This window comes from Ictalurus furcatus, chromosome 16, assembly GCF_023375685.1.
Source record: "Ictalurus furcatus strain D&B chromosome 16, Billie_1.0, whole genome shotgun sequence".
Taxonomy (NCBI): domain Eukaryota; kingdom Metazoa; phylum Chordata; class Actinopteri; order Siluriformes; family Ictaluridae; genus Ictalurus; species Ictalurus furcatus.
In genome coordinates, this window is record NC_071270.1 from 12,112,742 (window position 1) to 12,140,433 (window position 27,692).

At 39.2% G+C, this 27,692-nt stretch overlaps 1 protein-coding gene across 2 annotated transcripts; it reads left to right on the forward strand.

Annotated features, from left to right (window-relative positions):
* The first annotated feature begins 206 nt into the window (after positions 1-206).
* On the forward strand, positions 207-25,424 carry emsy (EMSY transcriptional repressor, BRCA2 interacting). 2 transcript variants are annotated; one of them, XM_053645511.1, is made up of 21 exons: positions 207-259; positions 2,770-2,843; positions 3,070-3,178; positions 3,293-3,392; positions 5,218-5,292; positions 5,406-5,581; positions 5,668-5,823; positions 8,148-8,407; positions 9,631-9,859; positions 10,065-10,289; positions 10,876-11,025; positions 11,784-11,957; positions 12,326-12,462; positions 12,556-12,732; positions 12,820-13,021; positions 14,272-14,436; positions 14,704-14,853; positions 15,512-15,639; positions 19,658-20,179; positions 20,322-20,657; positions 23,625-25,424. In XM_053645511.1, the coding sequence occupies exons 3-21, from the start codon at positions 3,073-3,075 to the stop codon at positions 23,820-23,822; spliced, it is 3,666 nt and encodes a 1,221-aa protein (XP_053501486.1). In that variant the 5' UTR covers positions 207-259; positions 2,770-2,843; positions 3,070-3,072; the 3' UTR covers positions 23,823-25,424. The 2 variants fall into 2 exon arrangements, with proteins under 2 accessions (XP_053501486.1, XP_053501487.1); XM_053645512.1 differs by lacking the exon at positions 207-259 and adding an exon at positions 646-1,923.
* Positions 25,425-27,692: the final 2,268 nt, after the last annotated feature.

The following is a 27,692-nucleotide window of genomic DNA, read 5'->3' on the forward strand; positions in this document are numbered from 1 at the left end:
TGCCTGCTATAAAAGGGAAAAGTTTGATCATCAGTCTTAACATAGAAAAGTTAAAATATCGGAATACTTTCTGCAAATATATATGTGGGCATATTGCAATGCTAATAAAAACGTTTCATAAAAAACAATTGCGATTTACTTCCTTTAGGGCGAGATTTGCGTGAAGGCATTCTCTCGGATAGCTATAGCTTCGGCTCTTCTGTTTTGGCGTCGATTAAACATTAAACATGGCGGACTTTGGGGAGTGTGTCTAGCAAAGGTTGGTGCTTATTTTTGCCTATATTTTGGTAATACGGTTGCATTTTGAAACGACAAGCTTTGTTTCCTTCGTGCAAAGGTGTTAAAAGGATCAAGTGTGCTGGTTTGATGTTGTCCTAATGTTTGTCCTAATGTAACCTGCCAATCCCAGCAGACGAACCCAACTGAAACTGAGTGAAGATCCTCTTGGTGCTGATGAGGGATTTTTTTTAAACAGAATAAAAGAAAATTAACGCGATCAGTGTCACTTTGGTGTTTTATCTACTGATATATATATATATATATATATATATATATATATATATATATATATATTTATATAGAGAGAGAGAGAGAGAGAGAGAGAGAGAGTAACGACAGCTGTTTCTCCATCAGGGATCTACTCGTTTTGTAGTCGGTTTTTGCAGATGATTTGGTAGAGGATTTCCTCCATCGCCATCTTCTGCTTTCAGTATAAGACTATTTTTTAAGAGTAGGAGTCTAACGGAGTCAGTCCTGACTGTAAAAACTCTTAAATCCCGGATGTCTCGGTTCTGCTTTGGCTTGTGCCTTGATTAAGTTGCACTGTTATTTTCCAGTCGAGTTTAAATTTCTGATTAACATCTGAATATGAAACGATTTCTGTCTCAAACTGTGAGCAGGCTTGTCTACAGTACAGTGCTGCTAAGTGTGTATTCAGGGGAAAATAACTACTGCATCCTGAAACCGTTGCTAGAAGCGGAAATGACGTAGACTTCTTTGCATATTAAATAACTTCTTTATTATAGAAATCATCTTTCGTAATGGCACCAGAAACTAACTATTTACATGTTTGCAAACTATCGTACTTTCTATTTATTTGTTCTAATTTCTAATCATTTCAAAAAGAAGCAATAATATTGATAGCTGGGGAAAGGGACACGAAGGAAAAGGTTACAGATGGAATAACTCACTTGTATTACTTGTATGTTTAGCTAAGATGGGAGTTCTTTACAAACATTTGGTGAACATAGGTAGTTAGGGCTGCACGATGAATCATGTTTTCGTGATTTCTTCCTCCCATGATTAATTAATGAATTAATTAAGCATAATCGTCTACAATATTGACGTATTAGCAAGCAGAAAACATCAATCCGGAAAGGGTTGTGAATTATTCATCCTTCTTACGGGCTGAATCACAAGTCGTTTATTTGCCTCGAGTGAACTGTCGCGCTCTCTTTGTTGCTCTGCCTGAGCTGTCTGTGAAATATGGACTGGAAATAGAAAGAGAAATTTGCGCTGTTGAATATTTTGCTGCCCCAAACCGACTTGTGGTCAAGCAGAACCGTGGAGCTGTACCTGAGCCTCACTGTTCATTATATTGAACGAGTTGGAAATTTTACTGTATGTTACTGGAAATTACTTACTGTATTTCTGTTCTAACACGTTTTATTGACTTGGCTGTAAAAAAAAAAAAAAAAGAATATTAAAAAAAAATAAGTTCAATAAATATGCTGAAGTGAAATTTTAAAAAGTTGGTAATTCTCACAATAATCGTGACTAAAATTGAGCTAAAATAATCGTGACGATCATTTTAGTCGTCATTGTGCAGGCGGTCATTGATTGGTCGTTGGGAATAACGCTGAGCAGTGATTGGTTGAGAACATCGGCTCGTACAAGCACATCTCGGACAAGCATTCCACATTGGTGAGTCGACCAAACCTGCTCTCGCAACATGTATAACCAGCAGCTGTGATGAGATGGAGAGCTGTATCGAGGCAGGACAGTCACTAGCGGCTGCTCAGAAAGTTGCTAGATTTGTTGCTAGGCTCTTTTTTTTTTGGAATTAAAAAAAGCATCAGATCTAGACACAAAGTTGGCAACAAAATCTATAAATGCTGTTGTTATAAACTAGCTTGCACAGCACATATTCTTAATGTGTCCCAGAATATTGTTAGCTTGTAATGATATTTAAAGTGCACCTATTATGGTTTTTTAAATATTATCTTTTATGTAATGTATTATAGAGCTGTTTGTGAATGTAAAAAGTCTGCAAAAATCAGAATGCGCGACAGAGTTATTGACTCCCAAAAGAAGGAACCGATTCTGAACAGTTGAAAAGAATTGTTAGTAATTCCAGACTTACTTCCTGTACTAATCTACTAGGTTTATAATAAAAAAAGCCCTGCCTCTGGTCTTCATTGGCTGCTTGCTGACAGCAGTAGACCAATCACAACAGACTGGGACATCTGACCAATCAGAGCAAAGTATGCTCTCTGAAAGGAGGAGTTTAGAATGAATCCTTTAGAACGGTCATTTACAAGTTGTTTGTGACACTGAGGAAAAAAACAATGCTGCAGTTTAAATTATGAGCACATTAAAGTGTTTTTTGACCTTGGATGCATGTAAATCTATTGTATGAGACCTTTAAAACAAAATTAGGCACGTTTCAAAACCATAATAGATGCTCTTTAAATAGAAACATTTACAGCTATGACATGACATTTATATGACATAAATTATTTTTTTTTCTTCATTATGGTTTTCTTGAAGGGTATCACTTTTTCTAGAAGATCCACACTAAATAGAGCGTGCACATTTCTGACAGTGTTCACTGGCTCCCAGAGGTAACAACTTATTTCTGTGACTTGCGCAACACAAATGATATAGTAATATATGACATTTTTCTTTTAAGTCAACATGATCTTTATGTAGACTAACTAAATTAACATCCATGGGGTGAATAGTTTTTACATTTGAAAAAAAAGTGTTGGCAAACAAATCTGTTTATTCTTATACTGTTTATTCAAAAGATGGCTCTGCCCTTGATAGTTCATTTCTGTTTTTCAAAAGTGGATGATTCAGCAGGAGAAGCCCCAGCTGCCTTCCACCATGCCGGTGGTGTGGCCTACGCTTCTCGACCTCAGCCGAGATGACTGTAAACGAATTCTGCGCAAGCTTGGTGAGATGCTTCTATAATCTGACATGTGACTGATCGATTGTATGGGCTGAAATGTGAAGACCTCTTTAAACGTATTATTCATGTGGAACTGTATTGTGACTGGTTTGCGTTTAGAGCTGGAGGCATATGCCGGAGTGATCAGTGCGCTTCGTGCCCAGGGTGATCTCACCAAGGACAAGAAAGACCTGCTTGGAGAACTTACCAAAGTATTAAGGTAGAGTCAACAGATTTACTATAAAAACTGTGAACAGAGTGTGTTTTTGAATGCCTCAAGATTTATGCAGCATCTCAGAATGCAAAGTAAAATCTCATGTACAATAGAGATCCACCGATTGATCAGTTTTGCTGATTAATCGGCACCGATTACTGGAACTATCAGTTATCGGCAAAAATCCACACCAATAGTTTTCCTGGTGGCGTCCATTGCCAGAGTGACTGAGAAGGGTCTGCTGTCATTATACAGTACAAGAGCGATCTCTAGAGGCAAAATAAAAACACTCACTGACAAATTTTGTTGTGTTATTAGGATTTCCTCCAGGAGAAACCTATTGTTATTGTTAGCCTTCTTATTCTGCTTCTTATTATTATTCTCCTTATCTCCCTAAAGCGTCCAATAGCTCAAAATCTGAATGGTAAAAAGTTTTGAACTTTGGCACATTGATACTACAGGCCACGAGTAACTGCTATGCCATAAATGGCCCACGTGAGCCCATAAGTGGCACTACAGACCACACCCAAATTCTAAGTGATTTTCCCTCTGCCCCATGTCTGTCCCCAAGTCAGAAATGTCTGAAAATTGATATACTTGCCTTATTTCTCATGAGGAACAAAAAAGCCTTTGGGGACCCATTATGTTCGCCCTGATAGATTTTCCCCTACATTGAAAATTTGTCCAAAACTACAGAAATGTTCTCCTCATGAACCCTAGGTCTGATTGACTTGAACTGTGGAACATATGTGTGGGATGCATGTCTTTCTATAGGTTGATAAGCAATAAGGAATCAAATAAAAGTTGGCCAAATTATTTATATATTAGTGAATTGACATCTGTTGCACTTATTTCTCGTGTCCATAAATCACTGGAACATTCGATATGGACTTGATCTGTGCCACACACAAAGAGGACACTACAGTATGTTAACATCTGCGATGGCAACCTCATATCTCCAAAAACATTCATTTTAAAAAGAATATGATCTTTTATAATCTGTTATATTATGTTTAACAATGTATTTATCGTCCACTAGATGGCGGTGTTTGTCTTAGATTGAGATAGCAGCACAGAGTAAATCAAATGAATGTTCTAGCAGCAGGAATAAATTCAAAATAATGTTAAAGTAATGTTGTATCAGCACGAAGTAATTCTCCAAAATTCTCAACTCCTGATTTTTGTCTACAATGATAATTTGTGGAAAACTACAAAAATTAACTTAAAATCTGCCACTGATCCACATGCGTTGAAATGTTGTATCTGTGGGATACGTTTCTGTATCATGTCAATTTTGAAATGGTCAACTATATTGAGGCGGAATCCGTCATTGCTGCTTGCAGCTATATTTTGAAGTGTTTTATGGTTCATTTTGGATGTCTTTGTTTTTATTTGTTATTTGGAGCATTACTTTTTGGTTCAGTTTGGATGTATATCTTTTATTTACTTTAATATTTGTTAATAGTTAATATATATTTATATTTATATATTTATTTCATTTAAAAAGCACAGTACATTTTCATGGTCAGCACTGTTTATTTTTGTAATAACAATCAGCAATATTTTAGTTAGAGCGTTATGTTTTCATTCAGTATCAATATTGAAAATCAGTTGATCATCGGTTATCGGTAGGTACCGCCCACCTTAGTTATCGGTATCGGTAAAATCCCCAATCAGTCGACCTCTAATGTACACTGTCTGGTCGTAAAGAAGACTGAACCTAGATAAAATCAAGATACCTAAAGAACAAATCCATGTGGATGTAGTCACTGGGAGACAGAGAGAACCACAGTGTACCTTTTGTTAATCTGACACACAATCTTTTCACCAGCATCTCAACTGAGCGCCATCGTGCAGAGGTGCGGCGTGCAGTGAATGACGAGCGTCTCACTACCATCGCATACCAGTAAGAGAGCCAGCTCACTACAATGCACATGAAATCTTCATGCCTTAAATCCTTTATTTAAAAAATTCAAATGGGTTTTATATACATATATGCCTTTTTTTCCCATTTAACAGCATGTCTGGGCCGAACAGCTCCTCAGAGTGGTCTATTGAAGGGCGTAGGCTGGTCCCCCTGATGCCCAGGCTGGTGCCTCAGACGGCATTTACAGTGACAGCCAATGCGGTAGCCAGTGCCACGGCACATCAGAATTCTTCTCTGCTCCTTCCTGCAGAGACTGGCAACAAAGAAGGTAAATAACGACGGATGAAATATGTCAGGAGCTTGTTTGGAATTGCTTTAGTGATGATGTGTGATAACGGTGGTGTTGTTTTGCAGTGGTAGTGTGTTACTCATATACCAGCACTACAGCCACACCCCCTAGTGTCTCCGCCCCCAGCATCAGTGCAGCAGCTGCAGTCAAGTCGCCTCGGCCTACGAGTCCCGCCTCCAATGTGGTAGTGCTGCCCAGCGGGAGCACTGTGTATGTGAAGAGTAAGTACTTAAACACACACAGATTCAAATTCCTCTGTAGGGCTGCACGATTATGGCCAAAATGATAATCCCGATCATTCTGATCAGTATTGAGATCTCGATTATTTATCACGATTATTTCATTGATTTTAGGGACAACATATTTTTATTGCACTTTTACATTTAAATAAACAGACCGCTGCTTTCACCTCCATTTTTTTTGTTTAAGCTTTAATCAGGAGTTCTCTGCTCATGGTCACTGTTAATAGAATTAAAATAATAGCAATGAGAAATACTGTTGGTTAATTGATACAAGCATAAAATATTTGTTTTTAAATATCTTAAACAATAAAGTGTCCTAATTAAAAGTAGATTAATACAAGCATGATCCATATTAGGAAAAAAGCTAATAGCTTTCTAAGGAAATAGCGAACTAAGCTTAATGTCAAATTGATAGTAAATGTAACCCATAGTAATTAAACATCATTTAATTTCTCATTTTATTTATATTTAATGAATTTATTATAATATCTATTTTTAATATTAAATTATTTATGTATAACTAAGCACATTTTCTGTCTTTACATTTTATTAGTTTTCAGTTTGTTTATTTATCAGTTTTTCCTTTTAGATCAGTTCCCCAGTACAGTGTTGCCATGTCTGCTGCTAATATTGTGTTTTTAAGGGGAATTAAATCAAAACATGGAAACTGGTGCTTACTTTTCTAGTGATATCTGGCAACCTTAAGTTTAAATGAAGTGAATACACTATGTATTTGAGTTAGTGAAGAGCGTGAAGGAGAGCAGCAGCGTACTCCTTCTGAACAGTTGCTACTCTTGATTATGATTGGTGAGGAATTTTTTAATAAAGAAGTTTGAATTAAACCCACCTTGTAGCATTAGCATTATTATTAATTTACTCCGCCCGATGCTGTGTCTACACGAGCAGGTGAAAGTTCAGGTCATTTTGCGTGATCAATAAAAGATGGCGGTTGTGAGATTGGGAAGTTGACAGAAGCAGATGATGTACAGAGTTGCTTGTCATCATAATGGCTTCTCTGCAGTATTTACACACTTGTTCGGTTGACTGAGGAGATGAAAAGCAGTGTGAAAGTAACTGTAGATGCATTTTGAACTTACTGTAGTTTTTATTCCGATTGTATTATACAACTCCGAACAGGTCACTCACACCGGTGCGAATAAATATTTATTCACTGTCACACAAAATACTTCAGTCGCAAATGCGACTGAAATGGTCGCTCAGTAAAGCCCTGAGTTTCCCTCTGTAGTGCCATTTAGCATCGTGCTAGCTAGTGTCATGATTTCCAGCACAAGCGCTGGAGCTCGCAGAGAAACTCCGTTTCCGGGTTTTGGCATTACGAAATGACGTCATCCGTGCATCGCTCTATGTGATTGGCTGTAAGTGTAGGAAGCGCTTGATTTGAGTGGAGAAAACAGTGGAGTTTTCTATGAGCGGAGGATGAACTTTAAACGTCAATATCGCAGTCGATCATGTTCATTTAATCGTGGGCAGTCAAAATCGTAATCGCGATCGATATTCTATTAATTGTGCAGCCCTATTCTTCTGTGTTCTTCATGTCATGATATAATAGAAAAAAGGATGTGTGTATATATATATATATATATATATATATATATATATATATATATATATATATATATATATATATATATAATTATTTTATGTGCGTGTTTAAGAGATTTAATGAATGTAGAAAGAACTAAAATAACCTTTTGTTTCACATTTAAAGGGGACATTTTGACTCAGTTAAGTATCTCCTGAATAGTTCATATTCTTTTGTTGCAGTCATTTAAGCGTATCTGAACATGAACAAATATTGCAAATTAATAATGAACAGATATACCAGAAGCCAGAAATGGCTCTTCGCTGCAGCCAGTTTCATTTCGCAGTTGCAGTTCCTCTGGGTCTAGCAAGTATTTGACTTTGAAAAGCAGGTTATTTTTCAACGGGAAAAAGTTGCATACTGTAAACGTTTGAAAAATATGACAGTGTATTTATGTGTTTGAATGTATTCTGCCCACTGAAAACCTTGCTGTAAACTGGAAACCCTGTGAAATTAGATTTTCCTGCTGCTTTTGAACTTCACTTTTCTGTTGCTGATACTATTATCACTCTTAAGGGCAAAATGTCCATTATTTGGTCCTCACAGTAATGGCCATTTAGAATCATACAGTTTGTAATAACTCTACAAATGGCTGTCATGAGTGCTGTCCCCATAAAAGCCTTCATAGGCTTCATAATTTGAGAACTGCCTGTTTTTGAGTTGTAAGACGTCTCTCTCTCTCTCGCTCTCTCTCTCACAGGCGTAAGTTGCTCTGATGAGGATGAAAAGCCTCGTAAACGCCGGCGTACCAACTCCTCAGGCTCTTCACCTGTTCTGCTAAAGGAGGTGCCTAAAGCGACCACACCCGCCTCAAAGAGCATCACGGTGCCGGTGAGCGGCAGCCCGAAGATGAGCAACCTCATGCAGAGCATTGCAAATTCGCTACCGCCACACATGTCTCCAGTAAAAATCACCTTCACCAAGCCAAGCACACAGGCCACTAACTCCACCACCCAGAAGGTCAGTACATGCTCACTGCGCCTCTTCATCTCTGTTAAATCTGTTTTTTGTTGTCATTCCAGCCATATACTTGTGTATATAGTATGGATTGCACAACTAGTCATTTTTACCATTTGACCACTAATTAAAAAAAGCAATCAGCTTTTCCGTTGTTAAAGAAAAAACTGATTCAGGACATCGCGATTTTTAGGCTGTTTTATAAGTGCAGTTAAATGCTCATATAAATAAATAAACACACAGCAAAGAAAACACATCGACCAGCAGTTCAATTGACAGCCATACATACGGCTAGCAATTACATTTCCAGCTTCGTTTTATTGTTACATTGTTAGTGACGAATATAAATCCCTGGAATCAGTGTGCAAATGCACAAATAATATATCTGTGTATCATAATATACAATTTTAGGATGTACCCATTCTTAAAATGCACTCATGTAGCATCTGAGCTGAAGTCGCTGAAGTTAAAGCTGATCATGAGCCAGGATGCGAACTGGCTTGTTCAACTCCGGCCTGAGTAGCATCCGAAAATGACTCCCCATATCAGTACGTGCCGCTCTAAGCTAGTTGAATTAGATTACAGAGTGAAGTTCAACCCACAGCTCTGAATGCACTGGTCATGCACGATGGAACCCACTATGTCGCAGTGCAAAGATTTCATTAAAAAAAATTTTTGCTTTAAAGGACAACAAAAATATCTCTAGGAGGATTTGTTTTGGGAGCGGGTGATTGTCTTGTGCACACCTCTACATTCATACAAAGTTGAAGCAAAGTAAGAATGTTCATTTAAAAATTTTTAAATTACTTTTACGGTGTGCAGTTGACTATAGAATTGTCTTCATATAGGCTAAAGTACATTTAGCCTCCATTTTTTACCATCTGCCTGAATTCCCTTACTGTCTGCCTCTGACTAGTCAACATCCCTACAGTGGTAACCAGTCTGTGCAAACCTTTTAGCATACTGTGGGCTGAATTTTTAAATCAAGTGTAAAAGAGTGTGATAAATATACAGAACAGTATAGCCAGTATGCAGTGAACAGCAAGAGCAGCAGTCGGATGAACCAGACTGACTGGGCCAATCACATATAATAAAGTAAATCATTATATGAGAGGGTGGCCGTGTATAAAGCATATAGATAAGTAGCCACTGTGTCTGAAAGTCGTCTCTTCCTCTTTCTACTTCCCTTTTTGCTTTTATGAAATGACGTCTTTGTTTCTCCTTAGGTCATTATTGTTACGACCTCTGCAAGCTCCAGCTTTGTTCCCAATATCCTCTCCAAGTCTCATAACTATGCAGCTGTGTCGAAACTGGTGTCCAGCTCTGCAGTCACATCATCTGGTCAGAAGCAGACCATGGTGATTTCAGCAGGCAGCACCACTGCCCCTAGCCCTGTCGCCGTGACAACTGTGGTGTCCTCCACTCCTACGGTGGTCATGTCCACTGTGGCTCAAAGTAAGTTAAAGTGTGTGTGGGAATAATTTAATCAATGTGTTTTTAAAATGGTGTGTGTGTGTGAGAACATAATTATTTCATTTTGCTGTATTTTGTCAGTATATTTTGTAGAAATGTCTTAGTTCTTTTATAAATTCTTTAGTAAATTTTCTCTCAGATTAACTCTTTCTTTGTGTGTGTGTGTGTGTGTACACCTTTCGTCCAGCTGGCTCCACAGCAGCAGTGAAGGTGGCCACAGCGAGAATGCCCTCCCCCAAAGCTCTGGTGGGTTCTCCCTCTCAGATCCTCCAGTTCCCCAAGCAGCAACAGCAGCAGCCGCAACAGTCAATTTCACCCAAAGGCCTTTCTGCGTCTCCTCTCTCTTCCTCCCCTCAAACCACCAGTACGGTGTCGGCCTCCAAACCGACCATACAGATCAAACAAGAGTCAGGTGAGAACCCAAGCTCTCGCTTCATCTGGATTCAACAATCTCAGGTTACAAATCTCAAGTCACAAGAACGTCTGAAACGACTTCCTCAAGTTTATATATAAGCACTAAAACATGAGAGAAAGTCTGTTCTTAAATCATTTGTCCAAAGATTATTACAGCTGTACTTAGTGTGAGATGTACACAAAAAGAGAAGAACCAGCAAATACTTTTTCCACAGCACTGGATGTATATAAATATCAATGGGAATTTATTTTTTTTTAACATATGTATAAGGCACTATTTTCTTGATCAGTATATATCAACACTATTATTGTGTTTTTATGAGTGACAAAATATAACTTGGAGGTCTCAGACCTTTGAAAGCATTTGCATGATCAGTCAGATTAGGTTCTATCACTTGTGTGATATGGGTCAATTTTATATTAGAACTTTATTTCTCACTTAATATGTATTTTTTGTCTTCCATGACCATCTTTGTATAAGAAACATATGAGTGGAATGGTTTTTAGGCATTTCAATCATTTTCTCTCATGTAACTTGCCAGATGCAAAAAGATCCATCTCTTGTTTGGGCCATATATTTGTAGGTGTAAAGATCATCACCCAGCAGATGCAGCCTAGTAAGATTTTGCCGAAGCCCTCGAATGCAGCCATGCCGAGTAGCAGCTCTGGTCCCATCATGGTGGTGAGCAGCAATGGCGCCATCATGACCACAAAACTGGTCTCCACCCCTACAGGTACCTAAGGTTTGAACACTAATCCCAAGTCTTATCCTGGTTAAACTCATCAAAACCAACGAACTGAAACATACCCATTGCTAAACAATGTAATACACAGTGTTGGTGTGTGTGTGTGTGTGTGTGTGTGTGTGTGTGTGTGTGTATAGCTAATGCAGAGATTCCTGTGAGAATAAGAAGTAGTCAGGTTTCCATCTGTTATAATGAGAATTTTGAGTTTGGACGCAACCTGAAAGTAAAGGGCTGGGCGATATTACAAAAATACCATATCACGATACTTGAGGACATTTCTGCGATACACAATGCATATCATGATATAATTTAACTAACAAACTGTCCGCAAAACAGTAAAACAAATAAACAATTAAACTGATTTTCACGATAGATTTCTTTAATGCCTACAAAGACAAATAACTTTTTTTAATTTACATCAAATCAGCCACACCTATTCAGTAAGATTTAATTTGTAATTATTAAAAACAATAAACAAATACATCACCATACTAACAATATCTCAGAAAAGTATAGAGCGTTATAATTGATCACGATGTCGATTTTATATCGATATTTCTCTCAGTTCTACCCGAATGGAAACATGCCTTACAGCACAATGCATAGCTGTGTTGGAAAAATTTAGATTAAACCTAACGCTAATGTGAACATACACATGACATCAACAATTTGTATTTTCCTTTTGCTGACTTTTTGGAAAGCCTTATAAAATGTATACATACCTAGTGTGTGTCCTTTGTGTGCAGGGACCCAGGCTACGTACACCCGGCCCACAGTAACTCCATCCATCGGAGCTCGAATGGCCACGACACCTGCTGGGACTACATACGTCAAAACCACCAGCGGCAGCATTATAACAGTGGTTCCCAAGTCTCTTGCTACACTGGGCGGGAAGATCATCAGCACCAACATAGTGTCCGGTAATTTCATGGGAGAACAGGCAGTAAAGGGGGGCGGGGGACACAGGGTGTTTGAATTTATGTTGCCGAAGCCTTTGTTCTTTCAGGTGTCAGTGAATGATGCACTGAGTGTATAGTTATTGCAAGAGTTCATAGCTGCTCAGGTGTTCATCAAGTCATGGCATGATAAAATATAAAACATAAATCCTTACATGATGTGTTGTAATGATTAGAAGTTTGCAATGAGCTTAATGAGAAATACATGAATAGATGGACACTCATAGACAGACTGAGGAAAAGCAGGGGAAAAAAGAGCGAATCTGAATAATTGAAACACTTGATCTCTATAGTGCTTAGTGGGATTTCATGTCTGCACTCATAAATGACAGGCACCACCACAAAGATCACCACCATTCCCATGACCTCCAAACCCAATGTCATCGTGGTGCAGAAAACCACTGGGAAAGGAACCACCATCCAGGGCTTACCTGGGAAGAATGTGGTCACCACACTGTTAAACGCTGGGGTAGGATCATAATAAAAATCTTTAAGCTTTATTTATTCCTATAAACCATTTGTTTTGAGTTGAAGCCAATTTAAAAGTGTATGTGTTCTTCAGGGGGAGAAAGCTCTGCAGGCTGTGCCGGGAGCAAAGCCTGCCATCATCACGGCATCTCGGCCCATCACTAAGATGATCGTAACGCAGCCAAAGAGTCTCGGTTCAGCTGTGCAGCCGTCTACCACCACCAAGCTCATCCCCACCAAGATTGTTTATGGCCAGCAGGGCAAGACCCAGGTCTGCTACAGAGCCGTGCATTAGATCATTTTAGAAATCTCCTGATTTATTGTATAGAAATAGCATTTCACCCAGAATGCCTTGCAGGTGCTGATAAAGCCGAAACCAATGGCGTTCCAGGCGACAGTAGTGAGTGAACAGGCAAGGCAGCTGGTGAGCGAGACACTGCAGCAGGTGACCCGTGGTACTGAGGCAGGTGTAATACCAGGCTCCAGCCAGGAGGGGGCACTCAAGGATGACTCTCCATCGTACATGGCGAGCAGCCCAACATCCTCAGACAATACTCATGGTGAGGGATTGCATTAAGCAAGCCGCATGCTTTCCCCATTGGCTAATGTAAAATTTTACTCAGTTGTTACAAAACCCCAGAATATGTTTTTAAACATGGATGTCAGTTTTTATTTTCTTTTATGTTTAGAAGTTTTATGTTTTTGATGTTTAAAACTGTTCGGAGATCATTTCTTTCATTTTACACAGCAGCACGTATATGATTCGAACACAGCATTAGAGAAATATAGTAATAGAAGTATGGGGTCTTTATATATTGCTCATTGTATAATATAAAAAGGATAAAAAATATAAAAATGTTTTTTATATATATATATATATATATATATATATATATATATATATATATATATATATATATACACACACACACACACACACACTGTGGGGGACATAAGTATTGAACGCGTCAACGTTTTTTTCAGTAAATATATTTCCAATGAGGTTATTCACATGAAATTTTCACCAGACATCAGTATTAACTCAAGAAATCAGGAAATATAAAGAATTCACAACGTTAAAGTCCATAAATGAAGTTATGTGTAATAATGTGGAATGACACAGCAAAAAAGTATTGAACACGCTAACTGAAATTTATTTAATACTTAGTGGAGATGCCTTTGTTTGTAATGACAGCTTCAAGACACTTCCTGTATGAAGAAATTAATCGGCCGCCAAAACTGACCAAACAGTTTTGATCTTCTCCGACCACAACACACAATGCTAGTTGTGGTTCTAATGACTCTTGATGACATTCAGACAATGCATGATCTTGTGAGGTGATCTCAGGAAGTGCTTCTTTCCTTCTAAACAGCTTATTGTTAAGAAAATGTTTTTTTTGTTTGTTTTTTTTTAAACCCTCCTTTTTTCTTTAAAAAAAAAAAAATCAATTAAACTCAGTTCAAAACCGTGATCTTTAAGTGCTCCCTCCTTCACCATCCTCCTCACTGTGCTGGTGGAACAGTATGCTCAGAAGTCTAATTCCAGGCATATTTTCAACTGTACAAAAATATTAAGCTTTTTGTTTTATATATATATATTTATAATATTTTATATATATATAATATTTTCAAACTGAACAGAACGTCAGTTTATCACGAATGACAATGGGTATGTGTGGAAATGCTATTTAGTTAAAAAAAAAAAAAGCACTAATGAGAACATTTTTGTTAGAACAGAGAAAAATAGTTTTTGTTCAGTTGTTTGAATGGAAATGTTATTATTAATCGTGACTTTTCTGCTATTATCCAGACACCCAGTCAGTCGTGCATGTCATCAGCTCCAGAGGCCAGGATTGGACAGAACAAGAAGTCTCTGTGGAAGCAAGTCCCACCATCATTTTCCAGGACATGAGTGGAGAGGCCCAGTCTGCTACGTCTACCATTAAAGCCCTGCTGGAGCTGCAGCAGACAACAGGTGTGTATATTTATTTATTTATTTATATGTATATGTGTGTGTGTGTGTGTGTGTGTATATATATATATACATATATATATATATATATATATATATATATATATATATATATATATATATATATATATAATGTATGTATATTTATATGTATATATACGTGTGTGTGTGTTATTGAAGGCTACTTCACCTGTTACTCCTCTCTCATAATTTGTTAATTATTTTTGCTGGTGCTGATAACTTGCGTCTCTGTTGCCCTTTGGATCTCAGCGAAGGAAAAGGCAGAGGCCAAGCCTCGGCAGCACACCATCGATCTGAGTCAGATGGCTGTGCCAATACAGATGCCCACAGAGAGGAGGCAGTCACCTGAACCCTCAGGCCAGGCTGCAGGCGAGCCCGAGACCCCAGCAGAGGCCACTGGTATCAGTACTGTTAATTCCTGATGTTTATAGCAACATGCCCCCTTCACTAACGATCTCAACGAGCAAATCATCATTGTGTATTCTCTTGTGTTCTAATTTTTAATTTTTATTATTTTATTTTTTTAAAGAAAGAAAATGCAAATATAAACCTTAAACTAAGAACAGTTCATTAATACAAATTATGATAAATCTAGTAATCAACTTTTTTGGGATGCTGACCAGAGCCTCAAGCATAACTAGCACTGTAAATTATTTATTTTCAAATATAACTTTAAAGGTGAGTTACTGCCTTATAGATATGGCTAGTTTCATTTCATGATTCTGTTATATTTGATTTTATTTCTATTATTTGTTTTTTTATTTTTTTTGCAATTCACAGGCAGTGGAGGCCTCTTAAAAATACCCACTGCTCCATTAGCCTTTAAAAGTTTTAGAATCTGAATGCACTTTAAATGTTTAGAGTGATTTCAAGTTGTGAAGTTATTGGTTCGATAAGCCACCAAAATATTAGCTATTTAGGAGCAGTTACCAGGTTTGAAACCGGAATTTCTTGACGCAGTGGGATATGTTTGTACTTATTGTGTGAATTAATGTGTTTGTGCTTATTAGTGGCAGAAGTTTATATGTTTAAAATGAGAAAATATTTTTATGTTCAGGTAAAGCAGGGAAGGTTGCAGCAGGAGGTGAAGTGTCTACATCCTGCAGTCAGTCATCAGCTCTCTCTTCCACAGTGAAAAGCTCCAGCACGGCTCCATCCACCAGCACCAGTTCAGTCACTGTTCAGGTACTTGGGTAAAACTATAATGCTGTGCATTTGTGTGTGGGTGAAATGTTGAAAAATAATCACTTCTCTTGCAGAGATAATTACTGAAGAGAACAAATTAAAGATATTTCTTGCACTGTTATTCAGAATAAAATATTCCCAGAGTCACATGTAGGGATGAAATGATTACTGGTTTCACGATAAACCACGATAAAATTCCCAGGTGGTTAGTATTACCGTGTCACATTTCATTATCATTAAAACCGTGCACGATTATTGTGATTTTGTAAAACTCACGGTAAATGCTGTTCACACACACCCAGCATGAGTCTGACCCAGGCGTAGCATGAAACGTTGTTTTTTGAGCGTGAAAACAGTTGCTACGATTAAAAACAACGCGTCCGCTCAATTCAGCATGAGCCGAACGAGTCAGAGTCGCAGCACAGATCAGTCAGATTTCATTCATCACGTGACGAGAGTGAGGCGAGCTGACTGACAGGAAGAGTGAGGCGAGCTGACTGACAGGAGGAGTGAGGAGAGCTGACTGACAGGAGGAGTGAGGCGAGCTGACTGACAGGAGGAGTGAGGCGAGCTGACTGACAGGAGGAGTGAGGCGAGCTGACTGACAGGAGGAGTGAGGCGAGCTGACTGACAGGAGGAGTGAGGCGAGTTGACTGACAGGAGGAGTGAGGCGAGCTGACTGACAGGAGTGAGGCGAGCTGACTGACAGGACGATGGCAGAAGTTTCGGTTTAATATAAGTGAGTTTGTTATTGTACTGTTTTGTAGTTGTTGTGTTTTTGATTAAGAATAATAATGAACCCACCATTCAAGTAATTGCCGCCCTGAGTTGCCGCTAATTTGAAAGCGAAATTGAAATGCCGCACGCGCATTCATAAGCAATTTAGACTTAGACTTAAAGCGAGGGGGAAAAGAGGTAAAAGCGCCAACGAAGCACCAAAGCCCCATTTCGCAGCAACTTTCTTCTGGCAAGCTCTGCAGACAGGGTTACCATCTTCTTTTAAGTTTTCCTCAGCATTTTTATAAAATCCAAAATATGAACACACCTCGGATTTGGTCCTCTTAGAAGGTTGGAAAATCTCTTTAGCTCTGTCACTACCTTCCGCCATGTTCTCTAACTGAACTAAATGTCTAGTCTAGTCAGCAAGTCTAGTGACAAACATCACTTTATAGTCAAATATAAAACCTGTTAAACCATTTCAGTGTGTGCATCAGTACTTTTGTACATTTTCAGCACATTTTAACAATACCATGATAATACTGATAACAGCGATAGTTTTGGTCGTGATAAAAGTGATGTGAAATTTTCATACCGTTACATCTCTAATCACATGTAAGCTCTCAGTATGTGTTTCTTGTTTTCATCACTGTTTCTGTTGATAGCCAGTAACTCTAAATGATAAAATCTTACTCAGTGAACTGTAAGCGGTAAATTAAATTGCTGTAAACTGTGGACGTCTTCAAAATGGCCGTTACTCTCTACCCCTACAAAAGGGACCCTTCAGCGATCTCCCTGTAAACGGTGTAGCCTTCACAGCCATGGTCATTTGAAAAAAAATTTCTTGTGTGGTCATCTCTGTAAGTATACCGAGTTTGTAAGAGATTAGTGTGTGTTTGTAGGGATGGGTGTTGCGGGGGGGCATAGAAATTCTATAACATTTAAAAAATAATAATAATAATTTTACCTGTTACTGTTAGCCAAACACTGATAAAACCTAAGATTATTTAAAATGGATACGTTTTTAGATCGAGGACGTAGTCTCTTCGCTGAGAAAGTTAATACAGAAGAGCCTTGTGTGGAAAAAATTTGATGACTCTGGGGGGCCATAAAGGGATGCACGCTACACAAGGGGGGACTCACGCTGAAAAATTTTAAGAACCACTGGTTTATAGGCAGTGCATTAATTTAGAACAGTGACCGGAACTACCTGTGGTGTTTGTGTATGTGTGTGTGTGTGTGTATATATACAGTGAGGGAAAAAAGTATTTGATCCCCTGCTGATTTTGTACGTTTGCCCACTGACAAAGAAATGATCAGTCTATAATTTTAATGGTAGATTTATTTGAACAGTGAGAGACAGAATAACAAGAAAATCCAGAAAAACGCATGTCAAAAATGTTATAAATTGATTTGCATTTTAATGAGGGAAATAAGTATTTGACTCCCTCTCAATCAGAAAGATTTCTGGCTCCCAGGTGTCTTTTAAACAGGTAACGAGCTGAGATTAGGAGCACACTCTTAAAGGGAGTGCTCCTAATCTCAGCTTGTTACCTGTATAAAAGACACCTGTCCACAGAAGCAATCAATCAATCAGATTCCAAACTCTCCACCATGGCCAAGACCAAAGAGCTCTCCAAGGATGTCAGGGACAAGATTGTAGACCTACACAAGTCTGGAATGGGCTACAAGACCATTGCCAAGCAGCTTGGTGAGAAGGTGACAACAGTTTGTGCGATTATTCGCAAATGGAAGAAACACAAAAGAACTGTCAATCTCCCTCGGCCTGGGGCTCCATGCAAGATCTCACCTCGTGGAGTTGCAATGATCATGAGAACAGTGAGGAATCAGCGCAGAACTACACGGGAGGATCTTGTCAATGATCTCAAGGCAGCCGGGACCATAGTCACCAAGAAAACAATCGGTAACACACTATGCCGTGAAGGACTGAAATCCTGCAGTGCCCGCAATGTCCCCCTGCTCAAGAAAGCACGTATACATGCCCGTCTGAAGTTTGCCAATGAACATCTGAATGATTCAGAGGACAACTGGGTGAAAGTGTTGTGGTCAGATGAGACCAAAATGGAACTCTTTGGCATCAACTCAACTCGCCGTGTTTGGAGGAGGAGGAATGCTGCCTATGACCCCAAGAACACCATCCCCACCGTCAAACATGGAGGTGGAAACATTATGCTTTGGGGGTGTTTTTCTGCTAAGGGGACAGGACAAATTCACCGCATCAAAGGGACGATGGACGGGGCCATGTACCGTCAAATCTTGGGTGAGAACCTCCTTCCCTCAGCCAGGGCATTGAAAATGGGTCGTGGATGGGTATTCCAGCATGACAATGACTCAAAACACATGGCCAAGGCAACAAAGGAGTGGCTCAAGAAGAAGCACATTAAGGTCCTGGAGTGGCCTAGCCAGTCTCCAGACCTTAATCCCATAGAAAATCTGTGGAGGGAGCTGAAGGTTCGAGTTGCCAAACGTCAGCCTCGAAACCTTAATGACTTGGAGAAGATCTGCAAAGAGGAGCGGGACAAAATCCCTCCTGAGATGTGTGCAAACCTGGTGGCCAACTACAAGAAACGTCTGACCTCTGTGATTGCCAACAAGGGTTATGCCACCAAGTACTAAGTCATGTTTTGCAGAGGGGTCAAATACTTATTTCCCTCATTAAAATGCAAATCAATTTATAACATTTTTGACATGCGTTTTTCTGGATTTTTTTTTGTTGTTATTCTGTCTCTCACTGTTCAAATAAATCTACCATTAAAATTATAGAATGATGATTTATTTGTCAGTGGGCAAATGTACAAAATCAGCAGGGGATCAAATACTTTTTTCCCTCACTGTATATATACAAACGGTTTTAATGCACACATTCCAGCCAATCAGAATCGAGTAATCTGACGGACCATGGTATAAAATTGTATAAAGCATAGTAATTTATGTGGGTATTCTACTCAGTTGAACACTTTGACTTTTAACTTCAGAAATGTGTGAAGAAAGCATGAGTTGCGTTCCAAATTGCATGTTTCCGTACTAAAATTATGTGTCAACTATGTTGATGAAGGCTTGATGTAAAACCTGACCCACAGCAAAATCTCACATTTTTGCCTGCATTTAAATACTCGGTGTACACCTGCCTGCATCATTACTATAGCAACCAGTGTGGGTATGCAAGCAGATGTAATTTGCGTTGCTATAGAAACACAGCCTTAAAGATTGTGACTGTTTTGCTAGTGAAAGAGAGACTAGTGTGTGTGTGTGTGTGTGTGTGTTTGTGCGCACATTGCAGGCAGGTGCTGGCAAGCCCCTGGAGGAGCAGGCCGTAGTGGAGGAGGGAGAATTGGAAGGTGACACATTGGACCCTCAAACTGGACTGTTCTACAGATCAGTAAATACCTCTGCCCCGGCCCCGCCCCCTCCTCCTCCCCCTCTACAGCAGCACTGCATCCCCACACACACCATTAACAAGCCCCTGGTACTCTCCATATCCACGCCTACCAAGTCAACTCTCAGCCAGACTGAGGCCTCCAAAATCAGTCCCAGTGCCAGACCTCCAGCTCCAGCAGTGACTACACGGGCAGATAAACCCTCTGTCTCTCCTGCTCCCTCTCTTTCGGCTCCCTCTGGATCTGGAGCCCAGCACACACCCCCCACTAAAGCTGTCCATACTCCACAGCTGCCCCGACTACAGCAGGCACCAAGCTCACATAACCGACCAAAAACACACACACAGCTCTCCCAGCCCCCACCACTGCAGGCCCACCATCCCGTGGCCTCAGATAAAGCGTCCAGTAGCAGCAGCAGCAGCCAGGTTGGAACAATCTGGAAACATCTGGAATAAAAAGAAATCACACAAACCTAGCACACATGAAACACATACACAGACATGATTTGGCTTACCATTTGAATATTGAGGGTTTTATTTCGCTCTTTTCTTTCACTTTCTGTGACAGGTGCAGCAGCCAATCATAACACAAGGAGCAGCAGTCACTAAAATCACTTTTGGGGCTCCTCCCGTGTCCAGCAGCAGCGGCGAAGCTGCGGTGAAGCTGCAGGCCGAGTCCAGCTCGGAGAAGCCCAACGTCTCTGACATCCTGAAGATCTCCATGATGGAGGCGGAGATCGAACCAGGCACAGAGGCCATGGTGGTGGACTCATCCAGTGACTGCAGCACCTTCAGCAAAGCTGCCTCTACATCTCCGCTCATCAGCAGCTCCAAACACACACACTCGCACACACATGCCACCTTTGGACGCATCCAGAAGAGCAAAGAATCAGACATTATACAGGTGAACAGCCACTTGCTTTTCTGTGTGACAGTCTATTTATAATTATATAACTCATATAGCCCTGTTGTAATTGTTGTATTTACTCAGGATTTCAATTCTTTTAACCAAAAATAGGCAAATTTTAATTTAAATTCAAAAACAGGTTTTATAGTAGGATAAGCTTTTAAAGTTAAAGTATTGATGAAGACAATCTGCAATGCAAAAGGAAGGGTGATCATAATAACGCCAATACATGACATAACATTGCCTTACTACTTAATAACGTAAAATAATCCACTGTCTGGGGTACATACTCTTTATCGAATGATGTTTTCTAGCTAGCTAGCTAGGTGTGTAACAGACATAGTAAAGCTTTTACCATGACAAAAGACTATTGCCTGGTGCTATATCAAAACTGATATACTATTATAACTTCTATACTATACTATATATAGGTAGCATGGCAGCTCTGCTACCATTGGTGTGTGAGTGTGTGAAGGAGAACCAGTAAACCTGTAAAGCACTGCGTAGAACCACTAACTTTATTTAAAAAAAAAATGAAAAAAAGGCGCTATGTAAGTGCTGACCATTCACCATATAACCAATATATCAGAATGGTGCACTAACTAGATCTGTATTGAGTTGTGTTTGTTTGGTAGTGATTAATTGTTGCACAATGATAGTTAATGGCAAAACACTTCACTTTTGTTCACTTTTATTTTTATTTAAAAAAAAAACAGGACAAAACAATTATTTTCTTTAAATAAAAAAAAAAAACAGGTACAGTATTTAACAGTTTAAAATTCAGTATGTTTTGGAGAGTTCACGTTTGTGTCAGAAGGCTGACACACTCTCACAATGAGCACATATTCATCTAAAATCGAAAAACAGAGAAATACCCTTAAAAGGATAATAAGCTAAATATTTTCACACTGGTTCAAAAAAAGTAATTAATTGAGGTAATAACTACATACAATGCAGTTTTTCTATATATACTTTACAAGAGTTTATAAAATAAAAACAACCTTACACTCGGGGACAAATTAAATCCATTCACATTTTGCATGTAATGTTCTACATGAAGTCACCAGATACAGCTTTCTTACCCGTCAACCACAACAGTCGCATGTTTGTGATATCTTTAGATTGACATCAGTCGACCTTTTGCTTGACGATGATGGAAAGGAAGTGCATCATCTTTTTAATGATCTTGCAAGTTGGTAACGTTGCCTAATGTCAGTTCCGTGTAAAAGTGTTTGGAAACAGCTGAATTCTGTTCCTCTAAATTCGCAAAATATTGGCATTACCTAGTGTGGCAGTGAGAGCTGCAGTGTGACAGAAATTCCAGAATTTTCCGTTTATAGAGATGTTTCAGTTTATAGAGATGTAAACCTTCTACAAATATTTGTAATCTCGGTGTAATTTTTGACAACGCAGTTCCAGATGAGCCCCATAATATGTTGCTAACAAAAGTCACTTTTCATCGACTCTGCATGGCTTCAACCCTTACTTATAACTTCATGCTACAGTAGATTACTGTAATTACCTAAACAGACTCCAACCCATTCATAATTCAGCTGCTAAAGTCCTTAGTCATACCAAACACTCAGCACTCATTATACTTGTACTACAAAAGCTACCTGTTTCACAGAGTATCATATACAAGCTCCTACTTCTCACTTACAAAAGCATAACATGGCCTCGCCCCATCTTGTCTCTCTGATCTCCTACGGCCCTACACCCCTGCTCACACTCTACTGGAAGTACCTAAGAGCAGACTGACATCAGTAGGGGAGCAGATCTCTTTTGTGCCATCTTCCCAGGGCTATTGTGACTACTTCTTTTCCCCGAACATGGTTCCCTTCCTTGTTCCTGTTGGTGTTTGTCTTTATTTTTTGTACAGGAACATTGACTGTTGGAATTTAGTAATGGAATGCATTATTGAAAGAAAAAAAAACACTAAAACCATGACCTGAGTTTTAGTCCTGATTAGCAGATGTGTGCATACCTAATAAATAAATAAATAAACATTTACTTGATCTCATGGCCATTATTGCTACCAGTCAGATCAGCCAGGACGTTAAAAACACTGACCGGTGAAGTGAATAACATTGATTATCTCGTTAATCCTATTGGCACCTGTCAAGGGGTGGGATATATTATGCAAAGTTCTCAAAGTTGATGTGCTGAAAGATCACCAAAATGGCAGATCTTGTGGGGTGTTCCTGGTATGCTGTGGTTATTACCTACCAAAAGTGGTCCAAGGAAGAACAATTGGTGAACCAGAGACAGGGTCATGGGCAACCAATGCTTATTGATGCACGTGGGGAATGAAGGATAGCCCGTCTGGTTTGATCCCACAGAAGAGCTACTGTAGCACAAATTGTCAGCACATCTTCTACCTAAACACTGTTGAAGACCAAGTACACTGCTTCATGGCAGCGGTATTCCCTAATTGCAGTGGACTCTTTCAGCAGGATAATGCACCCTGCCACACTGCAAAAATTGTTCAGGAATGGTTTGAGGAACATGACAGAGAATTCTAGATGTTGATTTGGCCCACGAATTCCCCAGATCTCAATTCGATCGAGCATCTGTGGGATGTGCTGGACAAACAAGTCCGATCCATGGAGGCCCCACCTCACAACTTACAGGACTTAAAGGATCTGCTGCTAACGCCTTGGTGCCAGATACCACAGCACACTTTCAGAGTTCTTGTGGAGTCCATGGCTCAACAGGTCAGAGCTGGTTTGGTGGCCCAAGGGGGACCTACACAATATTAGGCGGGTGGTTTTAATGTTATGACTGATCATGTATGTGGTCACAGTCTTGTACAAAACATTATTTCTATTACGTATTATTTTCCATTTTGATTTAATGAGTTTTTACCCTTTATATCATACATGGTAAAGGGTGCATAATGAGACCACTGTTGTATTGTTTTGCAAATAAACCCTTACTCTCTCTGTCTCTCCCTCTCTCCTGTAGGTGATTCCTCAGTACTCCATCATGCCTGACTCGAGCCAGTCAAACGTTGTGGTGGAGCCAAGCGGCTTTCTGGAGATCACAGACTACACCAGCCAGCGGCTAGACGATGAGGCCACTCTGGACCAGGAAGTGGATAGCAGTAATGATGAGGGTGCAGCGCCTAGCCCCATGGAGACCTGTGCTGACCAATCACAATAAACAAAGGCTCTTGTTAAACATGCCAGCATTCACAACACCATGAACTCTGCTGTGCAGGAGTAAGAGCGAATCTGCCTTGACTGGTGACATTGTAGGACATTTCCTGAAGGGAATTTATTTTAAGAAATCTTCCTTAAAAGAACCGTTCAGTATCTTAAGGTTGGACAACAATTAGTTATTGTTCACAACTATTTCTTCTCAACATTTTTTTTTCCATTACAGGACAGCATTCCACCCTGAACTGAGATTCCTATTTCCTACTTTCCGAATGGAGAGGTTCGGGATATTTTGGTTTTGTTTTCTTAATACCCTGTATTATTATAACAGGATCTCCAAGGCAGGCAAGGTGGAAGAGTGTTTATCGGCACACCCTACCTTCTCATTTTGTGTATGTGTGCTGGATATGATACTGTAGATTTAAAGCGTATGAGCTCTTGGTTTAGAACTGTTTCTGTTCAATTGTTAAGACTAGAATTTTGAATTGTTTCAATTTCATGCCGTTTTTGTCTGGATGGGGCGTGTGCGCTTAGTGTAAATAATGTTACAATGCTTACACAGGTAGTTGTGGAAGATTCTTATTGTCATGTTGCACTTGTAAATTGACATTTTTAGCCAAGTTCCTAAAGCAAAAACTACCCCCATTCACTCATGCTTTGCTGTCTTCAAATGTACAATTTATCATTTTAATAGAGTAAACTTCAATTCATAATTCTCACCAAAATCTTTTCTGTGGTCTTATTTTATCCTTAATTCTTTATTGGAGTTTGTCTTTTTAATCACTTTATTTCAACAGGTAAATGTTGTCGTTATCATCATAATAACGCTTGTTGAATAGCCGTACTTGATCGACAGGTTAGGAGCACCTGTCTCATATTTGAATGTGGAAAGTACAAATTTCCCTCTTAATCAGCTGATAGCATTGTGTTCTCTAATGGCAGCACTGGGCTGGAGGTGTGTGAGGGATTACGTGTTATCAGGATGGGCTTCTTGGTGGATTCCAGCGTTTGTAATGGTTACATGTAGGGAAGCTTTCAAAGATTACTGCCATTATTTATGGTCCATGAGCTGTGTAAAGCAGAGGCGGCAACTGGCCTTTGTGGAAATTTAGAGCGCGTCACTAAAAGCCCCTTTTAGACTCTTATTTGCACACAGTTGCTCTCCCACTGCAACTCATTTTCTGTTTCTCTGTCACTCTAATTCCTTAGTGCCATATTTCCATTAATTTCCATGTTTTGCACAGGAGTTGGGACTTTCCGAGCGTGTTTTCTCGAGTGCTGCAGGGAGCCACAGTGTCCACCTTTGGGTATAATTATAGTGTCAGAGTCATAACAATTAACTTAACTGCTTTTCTATGTCTGTCCTTTTCTTGGAACACCACACAATGTGTTTCTAATGTTGCATGTAGACACCTCAATCTAAAGATAACCTTTAGTGTAATAAACTCTCTACATTTTGAAGGTTTTTGAATAGACTTCAGCTTTTTTTTCCTTCTCCCTCAAGCTTCCTGTTTGTCTTCCTTCTTTGTGTCGCATCATCTGACTCAATATGATGTCCTTTTTGTGTATTTATGAAAAACAAGTGTTTTTTTTAAAAAAAAAAAACACTTTGTTTGTTTGTTTATTTTTACCCAAGGCATAGAGGCTAGCAGCTTCAGATATGTCTATCAAGTTTAGACATTGGGATTCCCCATCATTCAATTCACATTTCAAATGGATCTGGTTTTCCCAGTTTAGCTCGAACTGGAGGAACAGCTAGAGGAAACATTATGAATACTTTGAAAGGGTGCTGTGTCTTGTGGTTCTGACATAATACAAGTCAGAGACAATCAGCTGGTTGAAGTTACGCTTTCAGTTTCAGTTACCTTGTCATGTTAGAGTGAAGCATCAGGTGCAGGGGAAAACCCATACACAAGCTTAAACTAGTACTTCACTGCTTAATCGTCAGGAAATCAGAGGTCTCTGTGTACACAGGTGTCAACTTTGAACTAAGGATCATCATCATTAACTAAGTCAAGGATTAATCTGTAACTGAATTTAGGATTCTGGTGTAAAACGTAGTTTTTCCTCCCAAAAGCTATGCACTTTCAGGACAGGTTGAATGTCTGCTTGCGAAACTGGTCCTGTGAGTTCATATAGTGTGCATAGTGGTGGGATCATGTTCTCAAGCACTAGTTTGTGAAAACGGTCTTTGGTTCAAGCTGCATTTTTCTACTATAAGATTTGTGTGACCGAGTTTTTTTTCTTCTAAATAATCCAGAAAATCAAACCAGATCAAACCAGTATCTTGTGGAAACATGTTGGGACATGTAAACAAGTTAATCAGATGATTGAGGATTTCCTGCACGGGTCTTGTTTTGATTCTAGACTGTTATGTTAAGCTCTATCCTCCCAGAAAGACTAATATGGCCATGTATTAAAGAGTTAGAGCTTTCACTCGAAAGTGACCTAAAACATGAAACAAGTTCACATGACCAGAATGAGACCTGGCATTTGGAACAAATTAACGTTTTTAGTGACTAGGAGATTTGGTTGACTCCTACATGTATTAATCATCCCGAGGTCTTTATTTTGTTTCTGTGGACATGGGAAATGCTGAGATGTTACAGAATATTGGAGAAGAATATGGCGGTATTGAACTATGTAATTAATATAAGGTAATTAACAGGAAACTGATCAAAAGGTGAGAGAGCTCAAGGTACTTGGGCCTCTGAGATCAGTCTATTAGGGGGAAACACTGGACATGTGTCTCTGGTTAGCTCTCTGGAATTTTACAATCTTCAGGCCAGGATTTATGGACCAGGGTCTCTTTAGGGTGACACCCTTTTCCTTTTCCTTCTCAATCATGTCTGCACACTCATTTGGAAACCCTGCTGACCTGGTATCAGCTCAGGAAAAACAAACCCAGAGTGCCTTTTAAAAACAAAACCTGACATCAATCTGGACTTTAGGCATCTTTCATCTGATTTAGAGCACAGCTTAGGCGCATTTGCAGTGTTCAGCAGATACACGGAGCACCTCATATTTATGCGTTTCCACTCAGAAGACAGTACAGATAGTACAGTTACAGCTGGAACATATAACACTGGAATATAAATACCTTTCTGAGGTCCAATCTTGTGAATAAAAGATGAGGCACCTTTACTGCAAGTGGGAGAGAGGCATATTGGCAAGTCTGCTGAAGAGAGTAAACATAGAAGAGGCTTCACAGACTTAATAATAAATGAATACTTTTCTACATAGAACTTTTTCACCCACCTGTTGCTCAACTCTGCTTTTTCATCGCTTAGTCAACTGCTTCTCACCAATTTCAAGATGAATGCTGACTAGATGTGTGACTAAATTTTGTTATTTCTATCAAAACTATGGCCATTAAAAAAAAAAAAATACAATATTAAAGTAAAACAATACATGTTTATTGGTACGTACAGTTGCTAGGCAGCATTTTAACTAAAAAGTGCTAATACTAATGTAAATTTGTGAAAGTATTGTCTACTATGTTTTTAAAACTCCTTTTTTTCCCCAAAAATCTTTGGATTCACGTCTCCAACAAGTACACATTCAGTGCCAACTTTAAATGTATCTAAGATAAGACAGCTTGGAAAGTAGCTGCTTATTTTTGAATGACAACGCAAGCACTGCCCATAATAGGCAGCCAGTTTCTAAATGCAGGGATAATAATGATTATTTTGTCCATAATAAGGACATGTATCATATTGAAAATCCAGGTATAATGTTTAACTGATACATACACTCACTGTACACTTTATTGGGAATACCTGTATACCTGCACACTTTGACCGTGGCATGGTTGTTGGTGCCTGAAAAGAGCTGTTTTGAGTATTTCAGCAACTGCTGATCTCCTGTGATTTTC

What these genes read in the sequence shown, in the direction of transcription:
- emsy (XM_053645511.1), top strand. Translation starts at nt 3,073, where the DNA reads ATGATTCAGCAGGAGAAGCCCCAGCTGCCTTCCACCATGCCGGTGGTG. An exon ending in GAGCACTGTGTATGTGAAGA is followed by an intron (nt 5,824 to 8,147) that starts GTAAGTACTTAA and finishes TCTCTCTCACAG; the next exon opens with GCGTAAGTTGCTCTGATGAG. An exon ending in ACTGGTCTCCACCCCTACAG is followed by an intron (nt 11,026 to 11,783) that starts GTACCTAAGGTT and finishes CTTTGTGTGCAG; the next exon opens with GGACCCAGGCTACGTACACC.